At 38.8% G+C, this 25,476-nt stretch overlaps 1 protein-coding gene across 1 annotated transcript; it reads right to left on the bottom strand.

Annotated features, from left to right (window-relative positions):
- Nucleotides 1-5,505: 5,505 nt before the first annotated feature.
- On the bottom strand, nt 5,506-13,876 carry LOC114269650 (strigolactones hydrolase CXE15). Its single transcript, XM_028211014.2, has 2 exons — nt 13,055-13,876; nt 5,506-5,973 (listed from the first exon to the last, which is right to left on the bottom strand). Exons 1-2 carry the CDS (start codon nt 13,738-13,740, stop codon nt 5,673-5,675), a joined length of 987 nt encoding a protein of 328 aa, XP_028066815.2. The 5' UTR covers nt 13,741-13,876; the 3' UTR covers nt 5,506-5,672.
- Between the last annotated feature and the right edge of the window lie 11,600 nt (nt 13,877-25,476).

Genomic DNA, 25,476 nt, shown 5'->3' with positions numbered 1-25,476 from the left:
TTGGTGAATTAATTTGTTGCCACTAGTAGGAACTTCCTTTGTCTAGTTGCTTGAGGCATTTGTCCAACAAGATCCATGCCCCATTGGGCAAATGACTAAGGGCTGGACACTAGGTTCAAATCTGCTGCTGGTTGGTGTATCAAAGGTGCAAACCTCTGACACTTCTCACACTTTCTGACATAAGTTTCAGCATCTTTCTGCATGTGGGGCCACTAGTACCCCTGAGTAATGGTCTTATGAACAAGTGACCTGCCCCCAGTGTGGCTTCCACATACTCTTTCATGTATTTCATACAAGAAGTCTTCAACTTGTGAATGATGCACACACCTCAAAAGGGGTCCAGTAAAAGATCTTCTATAGAGATGTCCTTCTACTGTTAGACTGAACCTTGCCGACTTCAGGCTGATCTTGTGTGCTTCTTTGTGATCATCTGGCAGTTTCCCATCTTTAAGGAATACTATTATCTCATCCATCCAACTTGGTCTCAACTCCACACACATTAGTTCGTACTCTGTGTTCAGTGGTTCTATACTTGGACCTGACAGATAGTCAACTATTATTGTCCTTGCCTCTCCAGGTTTCATTGCACTAGCTAGGTTGGCCAAGGCATCAGCATGGTTGTTGTCATCTCGGCTAACTTGCTATAGTCGGTAATTCTGGAATAAGGCTACCAGTTTGCCTACCTCCTTTACATAGGCCATCATCATTTTATCTCGGGCTGCGTATTCGTTTGTTGCATGGTTGACGATAAGCTGGGAGTCACAGAAGACCATCACCTCGTCGGCTTCCATTGCTACTGCCAACTTCAACCCTGCGATCAATATTTCATATTCTACTTCGTTGTTTAAGGCCTTAAAGCCCAACTGAATAGATTGTTCCAGAATTCGCCCATCTGGCGATACTAGCACTACTCTTGCCCCCACTCCTTGTCGGTTTGAACTCCCATCAACAAATAGGCGGAAGGAGTCGCCGACATAAATACCGCAGGGCCTGAGTTTCTCTTTTTTCTTCTGCTCTGCTATCCCCCACTAGGTTTCTTCTTGTTCATCTGGACACCCTAAACCGCAACTCAACGGAGCCCGATGTACCTTGGCGCCTGGTGTGAACTCGGCCACGAAGTCGCCAAAACTTGGCTTTTGATTGCTGTTCTGGGTCTGAATTCCAGGTCATATTGGTCCAACACCACTGCCCATCTAGCTATTCTGCCTGTCAGATCTCCTTGTTGCAACAGGGACTTCAAAGGATACTCAGTTAAGACAACAATTTTGTGGGCTTGAAAGTAATGGCTCAGCTTCTTGGAGGCCATTACTAAAGCTAGTGTCAGTTTCTCCAAGGGTAAGTATCTGGTCTCTGCATCTGCCAGGGTTTTGTCATGTAGTAAACTGCCCTCTGTTCTTCATTTTCTTCTTTGATTACCACTACACTCACTGCGTACTCTGAAACCGCCAGGTATAAGAACAACTCCTCTCCTTGTATTGGATTCGAGAGAACTGGAGCGGTGGTTAAGTATTTCTTCAAGTCGGCCAAGGCGACTTCGCACTCCTCTATCCATAAGAAGTCTGTGACCTTTTTTACTAAACTAAAGAAAGGTTTGCATTTGTCAGAATTTCTGCTTATGAATCTATTTAGGGCTGCAGCCCTTCCAGTCAACATCTGCACTTGTTTTGCCGATGTTGGGCTTTTCAACTCCAAGATGGCCTTGATCTGATCCGGTCTGGCCTCAATGCCCTTTCTGGTGACCAAGTATCCCAGGAACTTTCCTGATCCAAATGCGCACTTTGACGCATTGAGTCGGAGACGAAATGTCCTAAGGATATCGAAAACTGCTTTCAGGTCAGCCAGATAATCTTCAGGTTCCTTGGTCTTCACGACCATGTCATCGATGTATACCTCTATTGTTTTGCCTATTAGATGTCTGAACATCTTAGTCACCAATCTTTGGTAAGTTGCTTCTGCATTTTTCAACCTGAAAGGCATCACTCTATAGCAATACAGTCCTTTCGGGGTGATAAATGTCGTTTTCTCCTCATCTGGGGGGTACATAGTTATCTGATAGTACCCCCTGTAAGCGTTCAAGAAGCTCATCCTTCCATGTCCTGAGATGGCATCCACTAATTGGTCAATTTTGGGGAGTGGGAAACTGTCTTTGGGACAAGTTTTGTTTAGGCTGGTAAAGTCCACACAGACCCACCACTTCCCATTATTTTTCTTCACAACAACCGGGTTCGATAGCCATGTTGGGTAGTTTACCTCTCGAATGACTTTGGCCTCCAGAAGTTTATCCACTTCCTCTTCTACTGCCTCAACATGCATCAACGTAGGCCCCTCTGCTCGCTGGATGAGAGGTTTGGCCGACCTATCCACATTCAGTTTATAGCAAGTGACCTCGGGGTCAATGCTAGGCATCTCGTATGGTGTCTAGGAAAACACCTTAACGTTTGCTCTCAAGAATGCCTCTGACTCATTTTCCTCTTTTTCGGCCATGCCTGAGCTGAGAAGAAAGAAGCGCTTTTCATCCCCTTGCTGGACTAGGATCTTCTTCAGGGCTTCCTCACTTTTCTCGGCTGGTTCTTTGCCGATGTCCTCATCCTCAATCTCTGCCGTTTCTGCTTCTCGTATGTTGCATATGGATTTCATTGCTGTCATGGAGCAATTCTTTGCCTGTACCTTATCCTTTCTAACCTCCTCAATTTCATGTTCTGTTGGGAACTGCAACAACTAGTGCAATGTTGAGGGAACAACCCCCATTGCATGCAGCCATGGCCTTCCCAGGAAAACATTGTAAGGGAAGGGGGTGTCAATTATTGTGAACTCCGTTTTTTCCTTCTTGGTGCCAGCCTACACCTCCAAACTTATTGCTCCCAGGGGCCACGTCGGTACTCCGTTGAACCCAACCATTGGACCATTGGATTGTTCCAGATTATCTTGGTGAAGGTTAAGCTCCTTATAACACCTGACATACATGATGTCACAAGAGCTGCCCTGGTCGACTAGAATTCGTTTTACCTGGCACTCTCCAACCTGGACGAATATTACCAAGGCATCGTTGTGTGGATGCTGCACCATCTCTAGGTCGTCTTCAATAAAAGAAACCATTGGTCCCTGGTACTCGTCTACCCTAGGTCTTTTATGCCAGACCTGATACACATGTTGCAAGTGTTTTACCTTCTGAGTTTCTCCATGTATCTCGTTCTCATTCACCTTCGAGTGAATCACATTGATCACTTGAGGTCTACCTGCCTGCGGTTGTGGTGCTGGTAGGGGTGGTGCTAGAGGCAGTCTAGTTTGTTCCTCCCTCGTCCTGGTCTCATCTACTAGGTCCCTTAAATGACCTTGTTTTACCAGGTCTTCTAGATGTGTTTTTAGGGCTTTGCACCCCTGAGTCAGATTTCTATCCTCGTTATGGTAGGCGCAGTGCTTCCCCAGACTTCTTCCTATAAATTCGCCAAGAATTTTCTCTAGTGCTCTATAATAGGGCTGATTCTGGATTCTTTCCAAGACTTTGTAGACCGGAATTCAAAATACGGTTGTGATTGCCTGTGCAGTCCTCAGTCTCGTCTCTTGCTTATTGTATCCAGTGTTACCCCGGCCTCGTTTCGGTGAGCCGTTTCTCCTCTCTTGTTTTGATGCCTTTATTCCCGGCGTGTCTTCCTCGGCTTTCGCATACTTCTTTATCCTGGCCATAAGTTCCTCCATACTTTTTGGCAATGTCTTTGCCAGTGATTTTTTAAGCAGACAATCATCATTCAGGCCGTTTTTAAAAAACACGATCGCCATCTCTTGGTTGCATCCTGGTATTCGGTTGAATACCTCATAACACCTCTTGGCATAAGCCCTGAGGCTTTCATCCTTGCCTATTCTCAAAGCCATCAGGGAGTCCACCCTCAATGGTTGTAGTTTGTTTGTCACAAACCTGGCCACGAACATCTCGGCCAGGCCTTCCCAGCTTTTCATAGTTCCTTTCGGCAACTTATGAAACCAGTCTGATGCGCTTTCCCCAAAGGATGAGGGGAACACCTTGCAGAGCAATGGCTCGTTCCTAGTGTATAATGCTATTAAGTTCAGGTAAAATCGACGTGAAAATTAGGGTCAAACTTACCGTTGTATATCTAGAATATCGGCATGTGGAACCTCTTTGGAGCCTCAAATTTGTCCAATTCTACAGAGAACGGTGTTCTCGGCTTGACCGGAGAGGTTACCTCGGCATCTTGTCGCTTCCTCTGGAGGTAATCTCTCAGATCCTCTTTGGTCCGTCCAGGAGCTCGGCTATCAACGGATTTTAGCCTCTTTGGTGCGCTACTCCCGATGTCGTTATGGGTCCTCTTGGACCTCCCTCCATTAGTCGTGTTGAAACAAAACTCTTTCCCTTGAACATGCCGATGTTCTTTGGTATAGGTTTTTTTAGTACGATTTGTTTTCTGAGACTCTCCCTTCATTGACTCTCCTCGCCCGACCTCCTGTGAAGGCCGGTAAGAGTGGTCCTTGGTCCTGTCGTGCTGAGGGACTGGAGGAACTATTTTTTGCCCTCCTTTCTGGGCATCTTTTTTGGCCGTTGGAATCAGCGTATCTTGTAACGAAAACGGTGGATGCATGACGTTGTTCTGCATCATAAAATTGACGACCGATTGCAGGTCTGCCAATTTGTTTGTCATTCCCTTTATCTCGTCGTCCCTCCGCAGGCATCTGTCTTTCTATACCTAGAGGTCGTCCTCGTTATAATACCCGCCTCGGTCTGCCTTCTTTGGTACATCTCCCTCTTGGCCAACGTCTTTCTCTCTGGGATTTTGATCTCGAGTTTCTTCGTTGCAGTTATCCTCCTCTACGTTAGGGTCAAAGTGTTTACCACTTTCAGTAGGGATGTCGTCTCCAATCTTCTCTTTCTGTCCGTCGTTAGCCATCTATTCTCCTTTCTTTCCTATAGACGATGCCAAAGTGCATGTGTTGATTTCTGACCACACTGCCAAACAGGTACTCAGTTGGAGAACACTGGCATAATAGATTGCGCTCAAACGACCTGTTACAGAAAGATAAAATTCCGGCGGTGGTTCATCCACCCGGGGGCACTCCGACGATCAAGTAAATACTTAATTATCTCTCAAAGATAGCAAACATTGCTTAACTCACTAGCCAAAATACAAAAAGCGTACCTTAGACCCATAAGGGTGCCTTACATTTATAGTCAGCACTAACCTGATCCCTGTAGAAGCCTAGCTTCTCTTGGACTCTAGCCCAATGCTCATCTGGACTCTCCAATAGATAAAAAAGCTTTATCCTTATTCAGGCTGAAGTCCTTCCTCATTCTTGGACTCTTATAGCTTATCCGTTTATCTTGGATTCCGGTATCTTCGCAGGTAACCTCGGCGTCAAGACCAGAACACGTGGCACCTTGGTTGACACTTCGGTGCCACCTTGACCACGTGTTGTTTATTCAAAAAATATGTCCCCACAAGATCATTTTGCCTCTCTACTACAGGATAGATAAATTCTCTCATAGAAGTTCAGCTCTTTGAAATTGCACATAGAAAATCTTTATTTAAAGAGAACTTGGCATGAACAAACAAAATCCAAAAGCTAAAAACAGGTAATGAAAAGAAACATGGAAAATAGAGATATCCAAACAAGCCCCAAAGGGCAATAATCTAATACATACGTAGTTAAAAATTATAAAAAATCTAATTCTCGGTGATGAACCGTTTGATGATGAGCATCAATTGATCTGAATCAGGTGAGATAGTGTCAATGACGAAGAAGTCATGTTGCTTTCCTTCAAACTCCGTGTACTCCACCTTCTTTCCCCAACCTTTCAACTTTTTAGCGTAGTCCTCTGTACGGTCTCGTAGTAGATCACTACCCCCGACCACCACAAGGATTGGATCCAGATCTTTTGATTCCAGATTTGGGCTAACCGGTCCGAATGGATTCACGAGTGGATGATCCATGGTCTCTCCAATTGGTATTGATAGCCTCCAAAACCTACCCAAATTATTACCCAATTACTCAATTAATTAATCCAACAATTTAAAAAAAACAACTAATATATATATGGGTACAGATTTTTTTTGTTCCCCAATTTTTTATATTTGATTGTATCATAACAAAATTTCAAGACATAATTTAATAATTTGAGACTAATGGTATAAAGAAATAAAAAATTAAAAAAAAATTCCTATCTATTCTTTTTATCTATCTATCAATTGCTCCCTCGGCCCTAATTTGTTAGCTCTTTGTGGGAATTCTTACTTTTTAAGGGACATACAACCATTACACTTAAATTTAAATTTCAAAATATTTTTTCATTAATGTCTTATCTTTTCAAAATTTTATTATATTTATAATTACTCAAAGAGATAATTTGAAAAAATCAAATATTTTTTACTTTGACTTTTCAAATGGGACTACCATTCTAGGACATCCCAAAATAAAATAGTGGACCAACAAAATAGAACAGAAGAATATTTTCTATTACATAATGCAAAGGGTTGGTGTTGACACATCATTTTTATTTTCAAATTATTCTTTTGTAATGGATTATTTTATGGTGATCAATTTCAACTCATGTGAAAATTTTAAACATCTTTTTTCTTTGAATTCAATGTCTTTAAACATTCACCCACCTAAATTATTCCTAATTTTTATTTTATTTTTATTTTTTTTGAACATCCAACTAGTTAATTTCAACTATAACGATATTTCTTTAGACTCCCACTCTTGTCATTCCCATTTCTAACAGCCCTCTTCCCAACCTTCCTGGCCACCCCCCAATCTTTCCCAACCTTTCTTCCAGCCCCACTCATTCCCTTGTATTTTTTCTTTTAACACTTGGACTAAATTCCACCTATCTTAAGAAATATTTTTAAAAGTTAGGGATGACAATAAAATCTCAATATCATGATAAAGTTAAATTGTAATTAAAAAAAAAAGGCAGAGTGTAAAAAAAATAAAATAAAGTACACTCGCATAGTTGATCACTCATATTTATATGAGGTTAATTATTGTCGAAGATAAAAATTAACAACACTCGCATGGTTGTGACTCTTATATTTATATCTATAAGATTAAGGATCAATTATTGTCCATGATAAAAATTCATAATTTCTTCTTATTTTAGAATTTTTTTGTTGGACTATTTGTTGAGTGACTCATCTCGTTCTCCCTTATAAACTCTTTTTAGAAATGTTCAGGTGTCCAAAGTGCATTATATATATATGAATTGTTAATATATGAATATACTTGTATATAATTGTATATGAATACCATATAAGTTATTAATATATTATAGTGACAGCTTAGGATTACCTTTCGGTGGTGCGCCATCTTTCGGCCACTTTTCCACCTTTTTCCTTATTATATTCCATGGTATCATCATCATGTTTGTGTAACAAACTCCTATATTAAGGAGCCTCAAATCTGGATTCAATACAGAGTTTACATTACAAGTCTCTTTCAATATTACTCTCAATTTGTCTTTCAATATTTGTCTTTCATGGTATCAGAGCACAGGTATTTTTCCTAAGTCTCTGCATCACATCTTTCTTGGCAGATTGCTGCGTACCTCTCCCTTACCTCATACACAGATTGGACAGTACCAACACCTTCGTCTCTCCACGACGAAGCCAACGCCACCGGATTCATCCTCATCTGACGTCACACGCGCCCCCACGCGCCACCAGAACATTCGGCCACGCGCCATATCGTTCCAGACGCGCTCCACGCGCCTCCTACACTGTCCTGTGCTATTGTGCGCCGCGGCCTCATCTGCTAACGTAAGCCGCGTGTTTCTGACGTCAGCTGACGTCAGCCCTAACTGCTTCCGTGCGCCGTGTGTCCTCGCCTGCTAACGTGCGCCGCGCCACTCTCTGCTAACGTGCGCCGCGCCCTCCTGTTTGACCAGCAGCGTTGACTACTCCATTTTCAGCCTTTCTGGTCATATTTTTGGTCCGTTCACTCCTTTTCTGACTAATTTTGACCATCTGAATTCACTGGTACTCTCGGTTTTTTCCGATTCTCCCTCATTTGTGCTAGTTTTTGCTCATGGATCGCTTGGACTCCTCTACCCAACCTATTTCTGTTATTCTTGACGGGACTAATTATGTCTTATGGGCACAAGCTATGTCTGGCTTCCTCAAAGGAAAGAAACTTTGGCGCATCATCACTGGGGATGTGTGCAAACCCGTTCAAGGGACCACAGATTCTGCTACCACAGACTCCGCTACCACAGACTCTGCTACCAAATATGTCGATCGACTGGAAGATTGGGATAGTAAAAATTATCAGATCATCACTTGGTTTCGCAATACTTCTATTACATCTATCAGCCTTCAGTTTGGTCGGTTCCAACTTGACTCTGCTTCCTCTCCTGCCAAAGCCATCTGGGAATTTTTACAAGACCGCTATCGGACCACTAGCCTTGCTCACCAATATCAGCTTCTAAGCCATCTTCACGGTATGCGTCAAGAAACAACTCAAACCATTAATGATTTTCTCTCTCAAATGTATTATGCTTGGGATCAGCTCGCTCTTTCTGAACCTCCGTGGGATTGTACTAAGGATGCTACCTTGTTTACTGCCTACCGGGACCAACAGCGCTTAGTTCAGTTTCTCATGGCTCTCACTCCCCGATTTGAGCCAGTCCGCGCATCTCTCCTTCATCGCACTCCTTTACCCACTCTTGAGCAAGCAATTTCTGAACTCTTGTCCGAGGAAACCCGATTTGGTACTCTCCATCCACACCCTGTGGACTCTGTTCTTGCCACTCCTCAGAGTCGAAGTTCTCCTTCCTCACCATCACCACAGAGGTCCAATGCCTGCAATTACTGTCACAACCGCAATCTTCCGTCGACTCATCTTCTGGTTAATTGTCCAGTTCGTCTTTGTCGGTTTTGCAACAAGACTGGCCCTGGTCATCTCCAGCAAGATTGCTTCCGCAATCCAGCCCGTGCCTCTCGCAATGGTCCTTCCACCGGGAATTTTTCTCGCAGCCACTCTCACCGTTCTGGGACTCCGTTTAAACCAATGCCTGCCCAACGCACTGCTGCTGCTGCCTCAGAGGATTTACCTTCCTCTGTCCCTATAGACCCTTCCACTCCAGTTTTCTCTCAAACTGATGTCGCAGCCATGTTTCAACATTTTTGGCAGAATTCCGGTACTCCTCCATCTACTGCTTTATCTGTCACCGCAGGTAACACTTCTTGGTACTTTGACTCCGCTTGTTGTAATCACATGACCTTTGACCCTACTATTTTTACTCCTCTTTCTTCTACTCCTCATGTTCCTTCTATCCATACTGCTGATGGGTCTCTTCTGTCTGTAAGTCATGTTGGTTCTGTTTCAACCTCTTACTTATCTTTATCCCATGTCTATCTTATGCCTGCTCTTACTTTAAATCTTATCTCCATTAGTCAATTATGTGAGCATGGTCTAACTGTTACTTTTTCCCGTACTGGTTGTTTGGTGCAGGACCCTCGGACGGGGCAAACTCTTGGGATAGGCCGTAAGCATGGACGTCTCTACGAACTCATCCACCTTCATGTTCCAGATTCCTCTCAGATCACAGCTCCTACCACTACTACCACTACTACCACTGCTACCACCGCTACCACTGCTCCTCCATTGTCTCCTTTTCAGCTTTGGCATTGTCGTTTAGGCCATCTTTCTGTTGGTCGTTTAAAATCTCTAATTTCCAGTGGTCATTTAGGTCATGTAAGTTCTGATGTTTTAGATTGTGTGTCCTGTCAACTTGCCAAACAACCTGCTTTGTCGTTTAATAAAAGTGACTCTGTTTCTCTTGCACCATTTGATCTCATTCATTCTGATATTTGGGGACCTTCTCCTACTCCTACTATGGGAGGTGCACGCTATTTTGTTGTTTTTATAGATGATTTTTCCCGTTTTACCTGGTTGTTTCTTATGAAAAATCGCTCTGAGCTCAAACAACTTTATTACAATTTTGCTACAATGGTTAAAACACAATTTTCTAAAACCATTAAGCTTTTTCGCTCCGACAATGCCATGGAATATAAAGATTTTGACTTTCTTTCCTTTCTTCAGAGTCATGGTACTCAACCTCATCGTTCCTGTCCCGGTACGTCTCAACAAAATGGACGTGCTGAACGGAAACATCGACATATTCTTGACACTACTCGCGCTCTCCTTTTGTCTTCCTCTTGTCCGGAACATTTTTGGGGCGAGGCAGCTCTCACTGCTGCTTACACTATCAATTGTATCCCTACACCTGTCATTCATAATCACACTCCTTATGAACGTCTGCATGGCACCCGTCCCCCTTACACCAACCTTAGGGTCTTTGGATCTGCCTGTTTTGTTCTTCTTCAACCTCATGAACGTACCAAACTTGAACCACGTTCTCGCCTTTGTTGCTTCTTAGGGTATGGTATTGAACACAAGGGGTATCGTTGTTGGGATCCTCTCTCCAAGCGACTTCGTATCTCTCGTCATGTCATCTTTTGGGAACACAAAATGTTTTCCTCTCTCTCTCTCTTCCGTTTGTCCGTTCCCTCACCCTCTCTGTTTTTTACTGACCCTTCCACGGATCTGTTCTCAGATGAGCTTACTTCACCGCCCTTGCCGGCCCCTCTCGAGTCCTCTGCTGAGCTTACTCCACCACCTCTCACAACTGCCTTGCCCTCTGGTCTGTCCCATGCACCTGCTCCCTCTGATGGTCCTGCTCTTGCTCCCTCGGGATCCTCTCCTTCTGGTGAGTCTCTCCCTCTGGCTCCTCCTGCCTCTACTCGACCACACCGGGTAATACAACCTTCCACTCGTCTTCGTGACTTTATTGTTGGTTCTACTGCTTTTTCTACTTATGAACCGACCTCCTATCGTGAGGCTCGCTCTAATCCTCTTTGGCAGCAAGCTATGACTGATGAATTGCAGGCTTTAGACAAAACTCACACCTGGGACATTGTTGATCTTCCTCCTGGCAAGACTGCCATTGGTTGCAAATGGGTCTACAAAATCAAAACTTGTTCTGATGGTACTATTGAGCGCTACAAAGCCCGCCTTGTTGCAAAAGGCTTCAACCAAGAATATGGTATTGACTATGAGGAGACATTTGCTCCTGTTGCTCGTCTCACCTCTGTTCGCAGCCTGATTGCGGTTGCTACCACCCGACACTGGGATCTTTATCAAATGGACGTGAAAAATGCTTTCCTTAATGGTGTTCTTCTTGAGGAAGTCTACATGCAACCTCCTCCTGGGTCTACTTGTCCACCTCATAAAGTCTGCAAACTTCAGCGTGCTCTATATGGTCTCAAACAAGCTCCGCGCGCTTGGTTTGCCAAGTTCAGCTCTACTATTCATGACTGTGGTTTCACCTCCAGTTCTTATGATACTGCTCTTTTTATCCGGAAAACTGCTCAAGGGACCACCTTGCTTCTCCTTTATGTGGATGATATGATTATCACCGGTGACGATCTGGATGGTATTGTCTGCCTTAAACAGTTTCTTAGCCATCATTTCGAGATGAAAGACCTTGGTCCTCTCAGCTATTTCCTGGGTCTTGAAATCTTCCATGATTCCACAGGGACTTTTCTCTCTCAGGCTAAGTATACCTCTGATCTTCTCACCCGCGCTGGTCTTACGGATTGCAAGACTGCCTCCACTCCTCTGGAGCCTCAGAGTCGTCTTACACCTCTTGATGGCACTCTTCTCTCTGATGCTACCCTATATCGTCAGCTGGTTGGCAGCCTTGTCTATCTCACTGTTACTCGTCCTGATATTGCCTATGCCGTTCATATTGTCAGCCAGTTTATGTCCGCTCCTCGTACCCCTCATTATGCTGCATTAGTTCGTATCCTTCGTTATCTCAAAGGTACCCTGTTTCATGGACTTCATTATTCCGCCCGCTCCTCTCTCCAGCTTCGTGCTTTTTCTGATGCTGATTGGGCTGGGGATCCTACTGACCGGCGCTCTACTACCGGGTTCTGCTTTTTCTTGGGTAATTCTCTTATTTCTTGGCGCAGCAAGAAACAATCTCTTACTGCTCGCTCCAGTACTGAGGCTGAATATCGTGCTCTTGCTGATACTACTCAGGAACTGCTCTGGCTTCGTTGGCTTCTTGCTGACATGGGTGTTTCCCCTTCTGGCGCTACTGCCCTCTTTTGTGACAATCAAAGTGCTCTTCAAATTGCTCACAATGATGTTTTTCATGATCGCACCAAACACATTGAGATTGACTGTCATTTTGTTCGTCAACACGTCACTCATGGTACTGTCCATCTCCATCCCATCTCCTCTGCTGATCAACCTGCTGATATCTTCACCAAAGCCCATTCTCCTGGCCGCTTCGTTGAACTTGTCTCCAAACTCCAGTTGGTTGATGTTTGTCCTCCTTGAGTTTGAGGGGGGCTGTTAATATATGAATATACTTGTATATAATTGTATATGAATACCATATAAGTTATTAATATATTATAGTGACAGCTTAGGATTACCTTTCGGTGGTGCGCCATCTTTCGGCCACTTTTCCACCTTTTTCCTTATTATATTCCATGGTATCATCATCATGTTTGTGTAACAAACTCCTATATTAAGGAGCCTCAAATCTGGATTCAATACAGAGTTTACATTACAAGTCTCTTTCAATATTACTCTCAATTTGTCTTTCAATATTTGTCTTTCATGAATTACTTTACAAACTCGTTTAAATTCTCACAAATATATATAAATTATAATTTCTCAAATTTTATGAGTTAATTTATATATATACTTGTGAAACTTTATGTGATTTTATAAAATTATTTACGTATTTGTGAGAATTTATGTAAATACATATAGTAATTCTCTACCCTGTAATAGATTGATTATTTAACCATGATTCTTTAAAACTTGTGTCAATCCTTTTAGAATTCGTGTCTCACTTGAACTCTTATATATGTACAATTACTGTTACTATTGATTTTTTTAAAATGATGATATTATATACATTAATTAATATATTAATTAGTATATCAATACTAATTAGTATAATAATTAATATATTAATTGATACATATAATTTTATTTTTTTAAAAAATATTGAAAAAAAAACACAAACCTGTCAATTAGGTCCCAATTCAAGAAAGCATCCTTAGGTCCCTCAGCCTCAGACCTAGTGAGAACCGTTCCACCGAAAAAAGGTGCCAGTAGCACATACCCTCTCACTTTCACCGGATCCAATTCACCCGACCCGGTTCCGAGCCTAACGGCCAAATTATGCGCTATATTCCCCCCAGCCGAGCAGCCCGAAATAAAAACTCGGCTAAAGTCAGCCACATCACTCAACCACGGATCCGACTTGGCTTGAGCTTGAAGAGTAAGCCACTTCACAGCCATATAGCAGTCCTCAATAGCAGCCGGGAGCCGATTCTCAGGAGCCAGCCGATAGTCCGGGGAGATGATCAGGGCTTGGAGATCCAAAGCGAGCCGAAAGCAGTAGTTCTGGCAGTTGGGCCAGGTTCGGGAGCCGATGCAGAAGCCGCCGCCGTGGATGTAGAAGAAGATAGGGAGCTTGGCTGATGAGGAAGTGGCTGGCTTGTAGAGGCGGAGGTGTAGGTTGTTGATGGAGTCGAATTGAACGTCTTTCCAGATAACAGAGCCGTCGTCGTGGACAGGGACGTTGAAGCTAGGTTTAGAGGATCGGACGATTGAGCCGTCGCTGTACACTCTGAGGACGCCTCGGCACTCGTCCACCTCGTACGGCGGCGATGTGGTGGCGATGGGGGTGGCGGAGGATCCAGACATTCTCTCTCTCCCTCTCTCTCTATCTCTATCTCTATCTCTGTGTGTTTATGGGGTGTGTAAGGAACAGGGGAAGAGTTGGGTTGGAGAGGAATTATTCATTGCCTATTTATATAATGAAGATGATTAAGGTGATGGCAACGTGCGTTTGTATTTTTATGGATAGTGGTTAAGTTAAGACAAAGGAGTCATTTCAAAACATTATAATAATAATAATAAAAAAAAAGTGAGTCAATTTTTAATTTATTTTGAATCATATCACATTTTATATAAATAAATAAAAAAAAATTAAATGTCAAAAAAATTAATTTTTAATTATCTTTTTAAAACACTACAAAACGTGTTTTGCCTGTTAAAATGGCTGGAAAATTATGGAAACCAAAAGTCAATAAATGAAGCATTTTATAAATTAAACACAAATTTACCTTAACTTTTAAATTATTTTATAAATTTACATAAATTTGTATTTAATTTATATATTTTTATTATATCACTTATGTAAGTTCATGAAAATTTTTATAATTTTATAATAAAATTATATACAATATGCATTACACCTCGAAATATTTTTCTTAAAATAATTGCATGTACTTAAAATTGTTTATAGTACAAGTTATTTCTCCATTATTTCACTCCAGCACAATTTTTTTGAAAGTTATTGAGCAAGAATAGGACTCAATGAAACCCACACCCACGTCAACATTGTGTAAGTTTTTTAGTAATTTTTTTAAAGTTTGTAATATTTTTGAAAATTATTACGCAATCTTAGATCATCATTATACATTGTTTGTATAATATTTTTAATAAATTATTAAAATATAATACGAACATTCTTAACGTACTCTTTAATTTTTTTTTATTATTAATTATCATAATTAGTCTTAACACATTTTAATCTCCGTAATAAATTAGTTTATACAATACTTATTTTAACATTTATTCTACAAGCTAGTTACATTTTAAGATTTTTAGATATTTCTTTGTATAAATAAATAAAATAAAGAATCAGTATGTTTGGTTTCAGTTTTTTGAAAATTGAATTTTTTATTTTTCGTTTTTTTTTGTTTTTAGTGAATATTTTTAAAATTTTACTCTTTTTTTTTTTTACTTTTTTAGATGCACCTTACTTACATGTATCTAAAAAGTAAAATATTTCTGAAAAAATATTTTTAAAAAAGTAATAAATACACAAAAATACGAAAATGTATTGAATTTTTATATTTTTTGTATTTAGTGAATTTTTTTTATAGATTCTTTTTCACAAAAATTATACTTTTTAACTGTATTTATGCTAGGTGTGCCTAAAAATTAAAAGAATTGCTTAAAATATTAAAAAAAATTCAATAAAAACGACCAAATACATAAAAAAAGAAATTAGAATTTTCTGAAAAAGTGTTTTTAAAAAATTAAAAACAACATGGTGAATAATATTGTGTATATAAATAAAAAAGAAATTAAGGTAAAATAAAAAAAATATATGTTTTTTGCAAGTATACTACTCTCTAATAAGAGAATTACTTAAAGACCCTGTTTGGTAGAGTTTTTTTCAAGTTAAAAGTTGATAATTAAAGTGTATAAACTAAAATCATCCTTATCTCAGCTTTCAAACAATTGTTTTTTTTTTTTTATAGTTCATTTAAGTTATTTTTAATAAGTTATAAGCAGAAGATGCACTAAACAATCTGATACAAATTTTCAAATTAATATAAGCTATAATTACCCTAAAAAAATTGTAACAAACAGTCCAAAGTAGTAAACAAGTCATATGATTTTATAGTAATATATCATTATTGTATTAAATTTTTTACGTGTTTAATTGGAGAGTTTTGTAGTGGTTATGTTTGCCACGTGACTCAACACACATAATGTGTTTCATTACGTCCCCTTTGTCCCAATCTCCCAATTTCATTTATTGCTTATTAGTGGCAACCTACATATGGCAGGTAAAAAAATTAATAATATATTTTTATACAAAATAATATAAATAGTTAAATTTTTATATGTAAATTATAAAAACAAAAAAATATTGAAATTTATAATTTAAGTCTCACCATTTTATCATAATTTATTTATTATTTTTTAAAGTGTCACAAATTTAATTATGTAACTTTGGAGAGAGTTGGAGTGGTTTTGTTTGCTACCTGACTCAACACACATAGGCCAAGTTTGGCAATCTAAAAATAATTTATCTTTTTATCTTTTTTTCATCACATCACTTCTCTATTTTTCTACGCATCTTTTCATAAAAAGACAAAAAATATACTTATTTAGGTTATTCCAAACAACCCCATAATGTGTTTCATTATGTTCCCTTTGTCCCAATCTCCCAATTTCATTTATTGCTTATTAGTGGTAACCCACCTTACGTATGGCATGTAAACAAATTAATAATACGTTTTTATACAAAATAATATAAATAGTTAAATTTTTACATATAAATTATAAAAACAAAGAATATTGAAATTTATAATTTAAGTCTCACAATTTTATTACAATTTATTTATTATTTTTTAAGTTGTTACAAATTTCATCATGTAACTTTCAACCCCTTTTGTTAGAATTACAAATTTATGTGAGCTTAACTCAATCAACTTGAGTCTAGCTTAAAAAATTTTAAAAATTGAACAAACATAGTTTTTCTCAAAAAAATAAAATATAAATAAATAAATAAATAAAAATAAACATAGTTTTTAATTAAGTGAGGACCTATGCAGAAATTCAAAAATTCAAATTAAATTTGACTGGATTTGGGCAGAAACACTAAATAATTTGAGCAACCAAGACAAAATTATATATATAAATTATTTGCTAATTTATTTTTTAAAATAATAAATAAAATTAATTAAAAATTTAATATTAATGAACAAAAGAAAAATATATTTAAGATTTTCAATAGAATTTTTCTTGAAAATATTTAAAAAATACACGTTTTAGAAATGGATTATCGAATAAAGGGTTGTTTGGAAAGTGCCAAATTAGCTCACTTTTTTATCTTTTTATTTTTTTGGATCACATTACATCTCTATTTTTTTACACATCTTTTCATAAAAAATAAAAAAGTAAACTTAATTATCTTTTTTAAGTCACATCACATCTCTACTTTTCTCTACATATTTTCGTAATAAGTAAAAAAAATAGGGTTCAGCTTGTGTCCAGTTCGAGATCAGATTGGACAGTGCTGTTGGGCTCGTGAAGGCCGATCACGGGTCTCGTTTTGATAATCCAAACTGTCAATGTGTAGAACTCGTCGAATACTATATGCTTGTAAAAAATTACGTTGATCGGATATCGATAGGTATGTGATCAAAATAATTTTTTGTCAATCATTAATTTGTTCACCGTTTATTTTTTTTTATATACAAAACTGATTTGATCACATAACTATCAATATTTGATCAATATGATTTTTTATAGGCATATAGTATTCGATGAGTTCTACATATTGAATGGTTCGGATTATAAAAAAGGGACCTATGGTTGGCCCCGTGTTGGGCCCCATGGGCCCAACAGCACCGTCCAGTCCGATCTTCGACTGGATACAAGCTGAACCCAAAAAAGTATAGTTATTTAGCAATTCCCAAACTACTACTAAGTTGATATTAAAAAAAATTACTTTTTATAATTGCATAAATAATTTAAATATGATTTTTTAGAAATTCTTTTTAATTTAAAAATTACAATAAAATATTAAATAGAATAAAAATAAATTTCTTACAAAATAAAAGTATTTGAATAAAAAAAAGGTAAGAAAAAAAATTTAATATGGTATTTTTCTGAGAAAATTAGTCTAAGGTCCCTCTCCCATTTTTAGTAATGGAAGAGATCTACAATATTATTTTATGATGTCTAAGATCCCTAAACCCACACCCATATATCAGATCAGAGAAATTTGACTCTCCTCTCTCTCTCTTTTTCCCTCTCTCTCTTTCCGATCTTCATTCTATCCAAACCAAACCCTCTCTCTTTGTGCACATTTTGATCTTCACCTTCGCCTCTGTCTTTACCACGTCGTCGCCAGAATGTTGTAATCTAAGCTGAACCACCGCAATCTGAGCTGCGAGGGGTTCGTGAATATTGCACTTTTTACTACTCCACCGATGAGTCAGTTCGAGGTGACTCCGAACTCTAATCGTAGTGGACAGAGCTCCAGAATGAGGGCCATGGTAACAAGAAAGACGAGCCATTGTGGCCAAAGATGCAGACACGAGATGACGTCATCAAAACATGCACCATTGTTATATGGGTGGCTTCCACGTAGTAGTTTTGTAAGCTTCCCTGACTACATTAAGGACAATTATAGTCTTTGGAGTTTCAGAAGGAAAAATGATCAAGTGTCTTCAATTAAATTCCATATGTTTTCAATGTAATAAATATGCTATGAATGAATTACACACAATTCACATCTTTCCAGATTGTGAATATTGCTTTCAATTCATGAATTTCTTACCCTCAAAATAATTTTTTTATATTCTTTTTCAAATTTGAACAAATGATCATATTTTATCAAAGAAAATACTTGATTTTGATTCTGTACAAGCTTGTTTTGAAAATGGGCAAAATATGCATAGAGCTGGGGACATGGATTTAGCAAAAAAGGTGTTTGATGAATTGTCAATGAGAGAATTGAAGCTTGGGTAACCAGCTTGGGGAATGATAAAATATCACCCCCTATTTATAAATGAAGATTTAGGGTTTACAAGAAAAGCAATTACAAGATGATCCCTGAGTGCTATCCCTGAGTGCATAAAATGATTACAGATAGACCCTAGTGTACCTTTCGGCTAATATAATATGCTAATACTTAATATAATATGCTAACACTCCCCCTCAAGCTGGTGCGAAGATATCTCTCATGCCCAGCTTGCCTAATATGTCATGAAATGGTTTATTCCCAATCCCCTTGGTGAGAATGTCAGCAAGTTGTTCACCAGACTGGACAAAGGGAGTACAAATGGTACCACTAGTGAGTTTCTCCTTAACGAAGTGGCGATTAATCTCAACATGTTTTGTCCTGTCATGTTGAACTGGATTGTGAGCGATGTTGATGGCGGCCTTATTATCACAGTATAACCGCATGGAGTCCGTCTGATCAATACCTAGATCACGCAACAATAATTTGATCCATAAAAGTTCACACACACCTTGTGCCATAGCTCTAAACTCAGCTTCTGCGCTTGACCTGGCAACCACATTCTGTTTCTTACTCCTCCAAGTAACTAGGTTGCCGCCAACAAATGTGCAATACCCTGAAGTTGATCTCCTATCGGTTACTGACCCAGCCCAGTCAGCATCTGTATAGGCTTCTACACGAAGATGATCATACTTTGAAAAATACAAACCCTTTCCAGGAGCAGACTTCAAATACCTCAAGATTCTCATGACAGCCTCAAGGTGAATCTGATGAGGAGCATGCATAAACTGACTAACTATACTAACAGCAACAGCAATATCAGGACGGGAGTGAGATAGGTAAATGAGCTTACCCACTAATCGTTGATAGCTCCCCCTATCCACAACTTCTCCTCCTTCATCATTCCCTAATTTCTGATTGGGTTCTAGGGGGGTGGCACATGCCTTGCAGCCAAGCATCCCAGTTTCCTTCAACAGGTCAAGCACATATTTTCTCTGTGAGATAAATATCCCATCCTTAGCGCGAGCAACTTCAATTCCCAGAAAATACTTCAAGCTGCCCAAGTCTTTGATTTCAAACTCTTTAGCTAAATATTGCTTCAACAGAGGTATTTCCCCACTATCATTGCCTGTAAGAACTATGTCATCTACATAAACAATAAGTGCTGTAGTCTTACCGTGTGAGGAATGTTTCACAAACAATGTGTGATCTGCCTGACTTTGTTTGAAGCCATATTTAAACATAGCCTGAGTGAATCTCTCAAACCAAGCCCTTGGAGACTGTTTGAGACCATATAATGACTTCCGAAGTTTGCATACTTTGCCTTCTGTTTGATGATCCTCAAAACCCGGAGGAATGTCCATATATACTTCTTCTTCGAGGTCACCATGGAGAAAAGCATTCTTGACATCAAACTGATAAAGCGGCCAATCTAGATTAGCTGCTAGAGAGAGAAGTACTCTGACTGAATTCATTTTAGCCACGGGTGCGAAGGTCTCCTGATAATCAATGCCATATGTCTGAGTAAACCCTTTTGCCACAAGTCTTGCCTTGTAACGCTCAATAGACCCATCTACTTTGTGTTTCACAGTATATACCCATTTACATCCCACAGGTCGTTTGCCCGTAGGTAACTCAGTCAATTCCCAAGTGCCATTCTTCCTAAGTGCTTTCATTTCCTCAATCATGGCTAGTTTCCATTCAGAGGTAGCAAGAGCATCCTGAAAATGGTTAGGAATGCTAACAGAGGAAATATTGGACACAAACGCTTTATATGAGGATGACAAATGAGAGTATGATACAAACTGTGAGATAGGATATTGAGTACAAGATCTCACACCCTTCCTCTTGGCAATAGGAACATCAAGATCAGTGGACTCGAGAGATTCAAAGTTACCTCGACTCTCATCAGAAGCAGGAGATGGAAGTGGGGTAGCAGAAACGGTCCCGTGTATCCAGTTAACTTGTTTTCTGTCTATGTCCCGGACATAAACATGCCCGTCCGTATTCTTGGTGACAGTGGGTTCTATAGTCCCAGTAGAAGAGGGGGGTGCAAGAACAACTGGTTCCACCATAGGAGGCACATGACTCACTTCACACCAAGGCTCCCCCGGAAATGAGGACGGTGACACCGGAGAGGACAAGAAATAGGACTGGGATTCAAAGAAAGTTACATCCATGGACACAAACCACTTACGAGAAGAAGGGTGGTAACATTTATACCCCTTTTGAGTAGGAGAGTAACCAAGGAAAACACACTTGAGGGAGCGAGGGTCCAACTTACCACGAGAGGGAGAGTGATTATGGACAAAACAGACACAACCAAATATTTTGGGAGGAATAGAAAACAAGGACGGAGAACCGAGGAGGACGTGAAGCGGAGCCTTTTTGTCCAAGACCTGGGTAGGGAGACGATTAATAAGATGGGCAGCGGTGAGAACAGCGTCGCCCCAATAGGGCCGAGGCACATTCATAAAAAAACACATGCACCGAGCCATGTCAAGAAGATGCCGATTCTTGCGGTCGGCCACCCCATTTTGTTGAGGGGAATTGGTGCAAGAGGTCTGATGGATAATGCCATGAGTAGAGAAATATTGTCCTAACCCAGAATTTATGTATTCCCCGCCATTATCAGAACGAAATATTTTGATAGTGGCCCCAAACTGAGTACAAATCATCTTATGAAAAATGCAAAACACAGAGAAAACCTCACTCTTATCTTTCATGAGATACACCCAAGTAGCACGAGAAAAATCATCAATAAATGTAACAAACCAGCGATGACCTTTCACAGACAGAACACGAGAGGGACCCCAAACATCAGAATGTATTAATGAAAAAGGAACGAAGCTTTTATTCAAACTGGGAGCAAAAGAAGCTCTATGTTGTTTTCCAAGTTGACAAGACTCACAAAGAAAGTCAGACACATGATGATTTGCAAAACTAGAAGGAAATAAATGCTTAAGTAAATGAAATGAGGGATGCCCAAGACGCCGATGCCACAGCCATAAATCAGCGGGGGTAGTAGAAGACGTGGTGGAAGAATAAGCAAGTTTGTCCGGTTGATCTAGGAAGTAGAGACCATTTTCTGCACTACCACTGCCAATCGTCCTCCCCGTGACAAGGTCCTGAAAAAGACAATGATCAGGAAAAAACATCACACTACAATTCAAATCTTGGGTAAGACGACTTAAGGATAACAGATTAACAGAAAACTTAGGAACATGGAGAACAGAAGATAGATGTATGGTAGGAGTGACTTGGACTAAACCTTTTCCAGAAATGGAAGAAACAGTACCATCGGCAATCCTAACTTTGTCCTGACCTGAAGAGGGCTTATAGACAGAGAAAAGATCAGAGGAGCCAGACATATGATCTGAGGCACCATAATCAATAATCCAAGGCAAGGATGTATGACACAGGAAAGCACAAGGAGAAGATGCTAAGTTACCTGAGCGGGCAAAGGACGAGGAAGCGGTACTGAGAGCAGTAGAAGATCGGCGGTCCAACAATTGGCACAAAGCATCCTCCAGCTTAGTATCAGAAGCTTGGGTAACAGAAGTAGAATTAGAATCAAGGGTATCAACGGCACTAGACTGATGAGCCCGGGAATAGGAACCACGTCCTCTAGATTGGCCGGACCGACCTCCTCGAGAACCAGACCGATCACCTCGACCCCCGGATGGAGTCCCATGAAGCTTCCAACACGTCTCACGAGTATGCCGTGGCTTCTTGCAATAATCACAGAATACAGACTCCTTAGTAGCAGACGGAGGAGGCAGGCTGAGGCCATCTCGAGGAGTAGACAGTAATGCGGAACGGTCAGTAGAGACAGGGGACATCATAGCAGACCGGCGACTCTCCTCATTTTGTACATAGGCAAATGCCTCATGAAGTGAAGGAAGAGTATCCATACTCAGAACTCGACCCCTAACTGGATCATACTCCACATTTAGGCCGGCCAAAAATTTAAAGACCCGTTCCCGTGAGATGAACTTTTTGTACCCGATAGAATCAGTAGGGCAAACGGGCTTATAGTCTTCCAGGTGGTCAAGGCGTTTCCAGCCGTTGGTGAGGAAAGTGAAGTACTGAAGAACAGTCTACTCCCCCTGAAGTGAGCTCTCAATAGAGCGGCGCAACTCAAATGCCTGTGAAAAATTTCCTTTGCGGGAATAAGTAACAGCCACAGTCTCACAAACGTCCTGGGCAGTCTCCATAGACAAGTAGCCCTCACCAAGTTCTGGAACCATCGAATGGATAAGCCAACTCATAATCAAAGAGTTGGTAATCTCCCATTGGTCATAACCTGAGTCAGTGGTACTAGGTGCCTGTATCCTGTCATCAACATACCCCATCTTCCCTCTGCTTTTCAAAAACAAAGTCAAACTTTGAGACCATGCTAGGTAGTTCTGACCATTAAATAGAGAGGTGGTGATTTTCAGACTAGGGTTGAGGTTCTCAGTCATGGTAGTAGGTAGAATGGGACTCTCACTCTTTGGTGTTTGAGAAGAAGAGGACACACTGGTGGAATCTGTCATGGATACAATACTACCGAACTCGCAACAAAACTAGTGGCAATCACAAACCCGGAAGGAGGTAGTGAGATAACAGGCACAATGACTATTATAAAGACATAACAAAATTAAGAAACCATTTTTTTTTTTGTTTTTTTGTTTTTTTGTTTTTTTTTGTTGTTTTTTTTTTGTTGTTTTTTTGTTTTTTGTTTTTTTGTTTTTTTTGTTTTTTGTTTTTTTGTTTTTTTTATATATATATTGATTTTATGTATACATGTATTTATATATAAATATATATATCAGGTTATATATATATATATATATATATATTTATAGATAAATATATATCAGAGTGAGATACCAGAGTGATGAAGATGACCGAGAGATGAGGACGACGAGGGCGATGACGGCTGGATGAGATGAGACGAAGACGAAGACAAGCTGAGGAAGACGACCGAGAGATGAGGACGACTAGGGCGATGAACGACGAGGGCGATGACGGCTGGAGGAGATGAGACGAAGGCGAAGACGAGCTGAGGAGTCGAAGATGAAGCAGACGAGCTGAGCGACGAAGACGAAGACGACAGAGGACGGCTGGAGGAGATCAACCCAGCAGATGATCCAACTAGGTACGTTTTGAACCCTAACCCTAGATGTGTAGCTCTGATACCATGAAGCTTGGGTAACCAGCTTGGGGAATGATAGAATATCACCCCCTATTTATAAATGAAGATTTAGGGTTTACAAGAAAGGCAATTACAAGATGATCCCTGAGTGCTATCCCTGAGTGCATAAAATGATTACAGACAGACCCTAGTGTACCTTTCGGCTAATATAATATGCTAATACTTAATATAATATGCTAACAAGAATGTCTAAGGTTTCTCAAATCAATCAAGAGAAATTTCAATCAAAACCAAAGAATTTCTCTGGATCAAACCAGAGAAAATTCAGTCCAAACCAGAGAATTTCTCTGGACCAACCCAATTTTCTTTGAAGCAGAGCACTAGTCCTCATTGTTGTCCAAAAAAATTTGAAATTTTCTCTGTGATGTGTCCAGAGAAATTTAGAATTTTTTCTGTGATTTGTCCAGTGAAATTCTCTGGATCAAATTTTCTCTAGATCGATGTTGAGAGACCTTAGATATTATGAAAATATTGAGTGTCCTTTACGCTATAAAATCTTAATACCAGGGACTTTAAAAAAAAATCCCCTATTTTATTTAATTTGAAAATAATTCTGGATGAATAATAAATTATCATCTATAGCCCTCTTTTTTTTAAATAAAGAAAGTTTAACGAACTATCATTTTTAATAATAAAAAAAAGATAACATTTCTTTCTAATTTATTTTAGCAAAAGTAACTTTTTAACAATTTGAGCCAAAGATATTTTTATTCTTTATTTTAATTTTTTTAATTGACAATTGAGATTAAAAAAAAAAAAATCTAACAAAATCCACCATGTTTGGTAAGTACTAAAAAAGTTATGTTTTATTCTTTTGTTAAAAAAAAAAATTATATTAAAAAATATTATTGTTCAAGTCCTTATAGTTTAGAAGGATATAATTCTTTTTTATAAAATTTAAAACAAAAAAAGAAAAAAAATAATAGCGATTAATAATTTGAATACATGTATTTAAAACAAATTATATTTTGAGCAATAATATTATGACACATCATTATGACACCTATGAATATTGATCTTATCTAATTGTAGTAATATAATTTGAAGAAAAATTTAAATTTGAAATTTTATTTTATAATTTAATAAATGATGCAAAATTTAAGGAATGTTTAAGTAAGACTCCAAATTTGAAATTTTATTTTAAGAATATAAAATTAATTCATAAACCAATCATATTGTAACACGTATTACCAAAAAATTAAACAAGATAAAAAAAATGAGAAAAAAGAATTACGACTTTCAACCTTAATGAAATGACAATATTTTGCAATTGTAATAGTATATAGATATTGTCACGACCCGTTTCCCGTACCTAAGGGTTAATCATCATGATGGTCAGTAACTGAAGTTACTTACGGCCAATTCTTGAACAAATAATAAATGCAAGTGAAAATAATATTTAAATGAGGGTACCTAAAATAATCATTAAATTTTTGGGTTGTTATAGATATATAGATAAATCATGAAATAATCATTATTTAAAACTTATATTTTATGGGTTAAATCATTGTAATTTTAAATTTACATTAATCGAATGCTTTCCATATTTAGTGCCCCTCAAATTTGAATTTTGAAATGAATTAGTATACTTTCTATTTTTTAGTTTATATATTTGATATACTTTCCATTTGAAAGTCATAAATCAAGAGAGTTGTTTTTTTTTTTTGCTTGAATGAGGGCTATTGAGGATTTTTTCAATTATTTAAAATCAAAAAATTAAAAATTTTAGTTTGAGATTGGAACTCCCACAAAACTTATGGTTAGAAAGCCCTTTTACTAATATAATATATAGATAGATAGATAGATTTAATAAGAATTTATAATTGTTTTAGATATTTTTTTTAATATACAAATTATTTTAGGTAAATTACAAATATACTCCCTAAGGTTTGATTAAAATACGAATTGC

Source organism: Camellia sinensis, chromosome 12 (assembly GCF_055761805.1).
Source record: "Camellia sinensis isolate YWXY chromosome 12, ASM5576180v1, whole genome shotgun sequence".
NCBI classification, from domain to species: Eukaryota; Viridiplantae; Streptophyta; class Magnoliopsida; order Ericales; family Theaceae; genus Camellia; species Camellia sinensis.
Note: the sequence above shows the minus strand (reverse complement) of the source record. Positions and strands in the feature narration are given on the sequence as shown.

Excerpts from the sequence above, each read along its gene's own strand:
- LOC114269650 (XM_028211014.2), bottom strand. The coding sequence starts at position 13,740 with ATGTCTGGATCCTCCGCCACCCCCATCGCCACCACATCGCCGCCGTAC. Across the intron at positions 5,974-13,054 it reads AATTGGGACCTAATTGACAG|GTTTTGGAGGCTATCAATAC; the intron begins GTTTGTGTTTTT and ends TAATTTGGGTAG.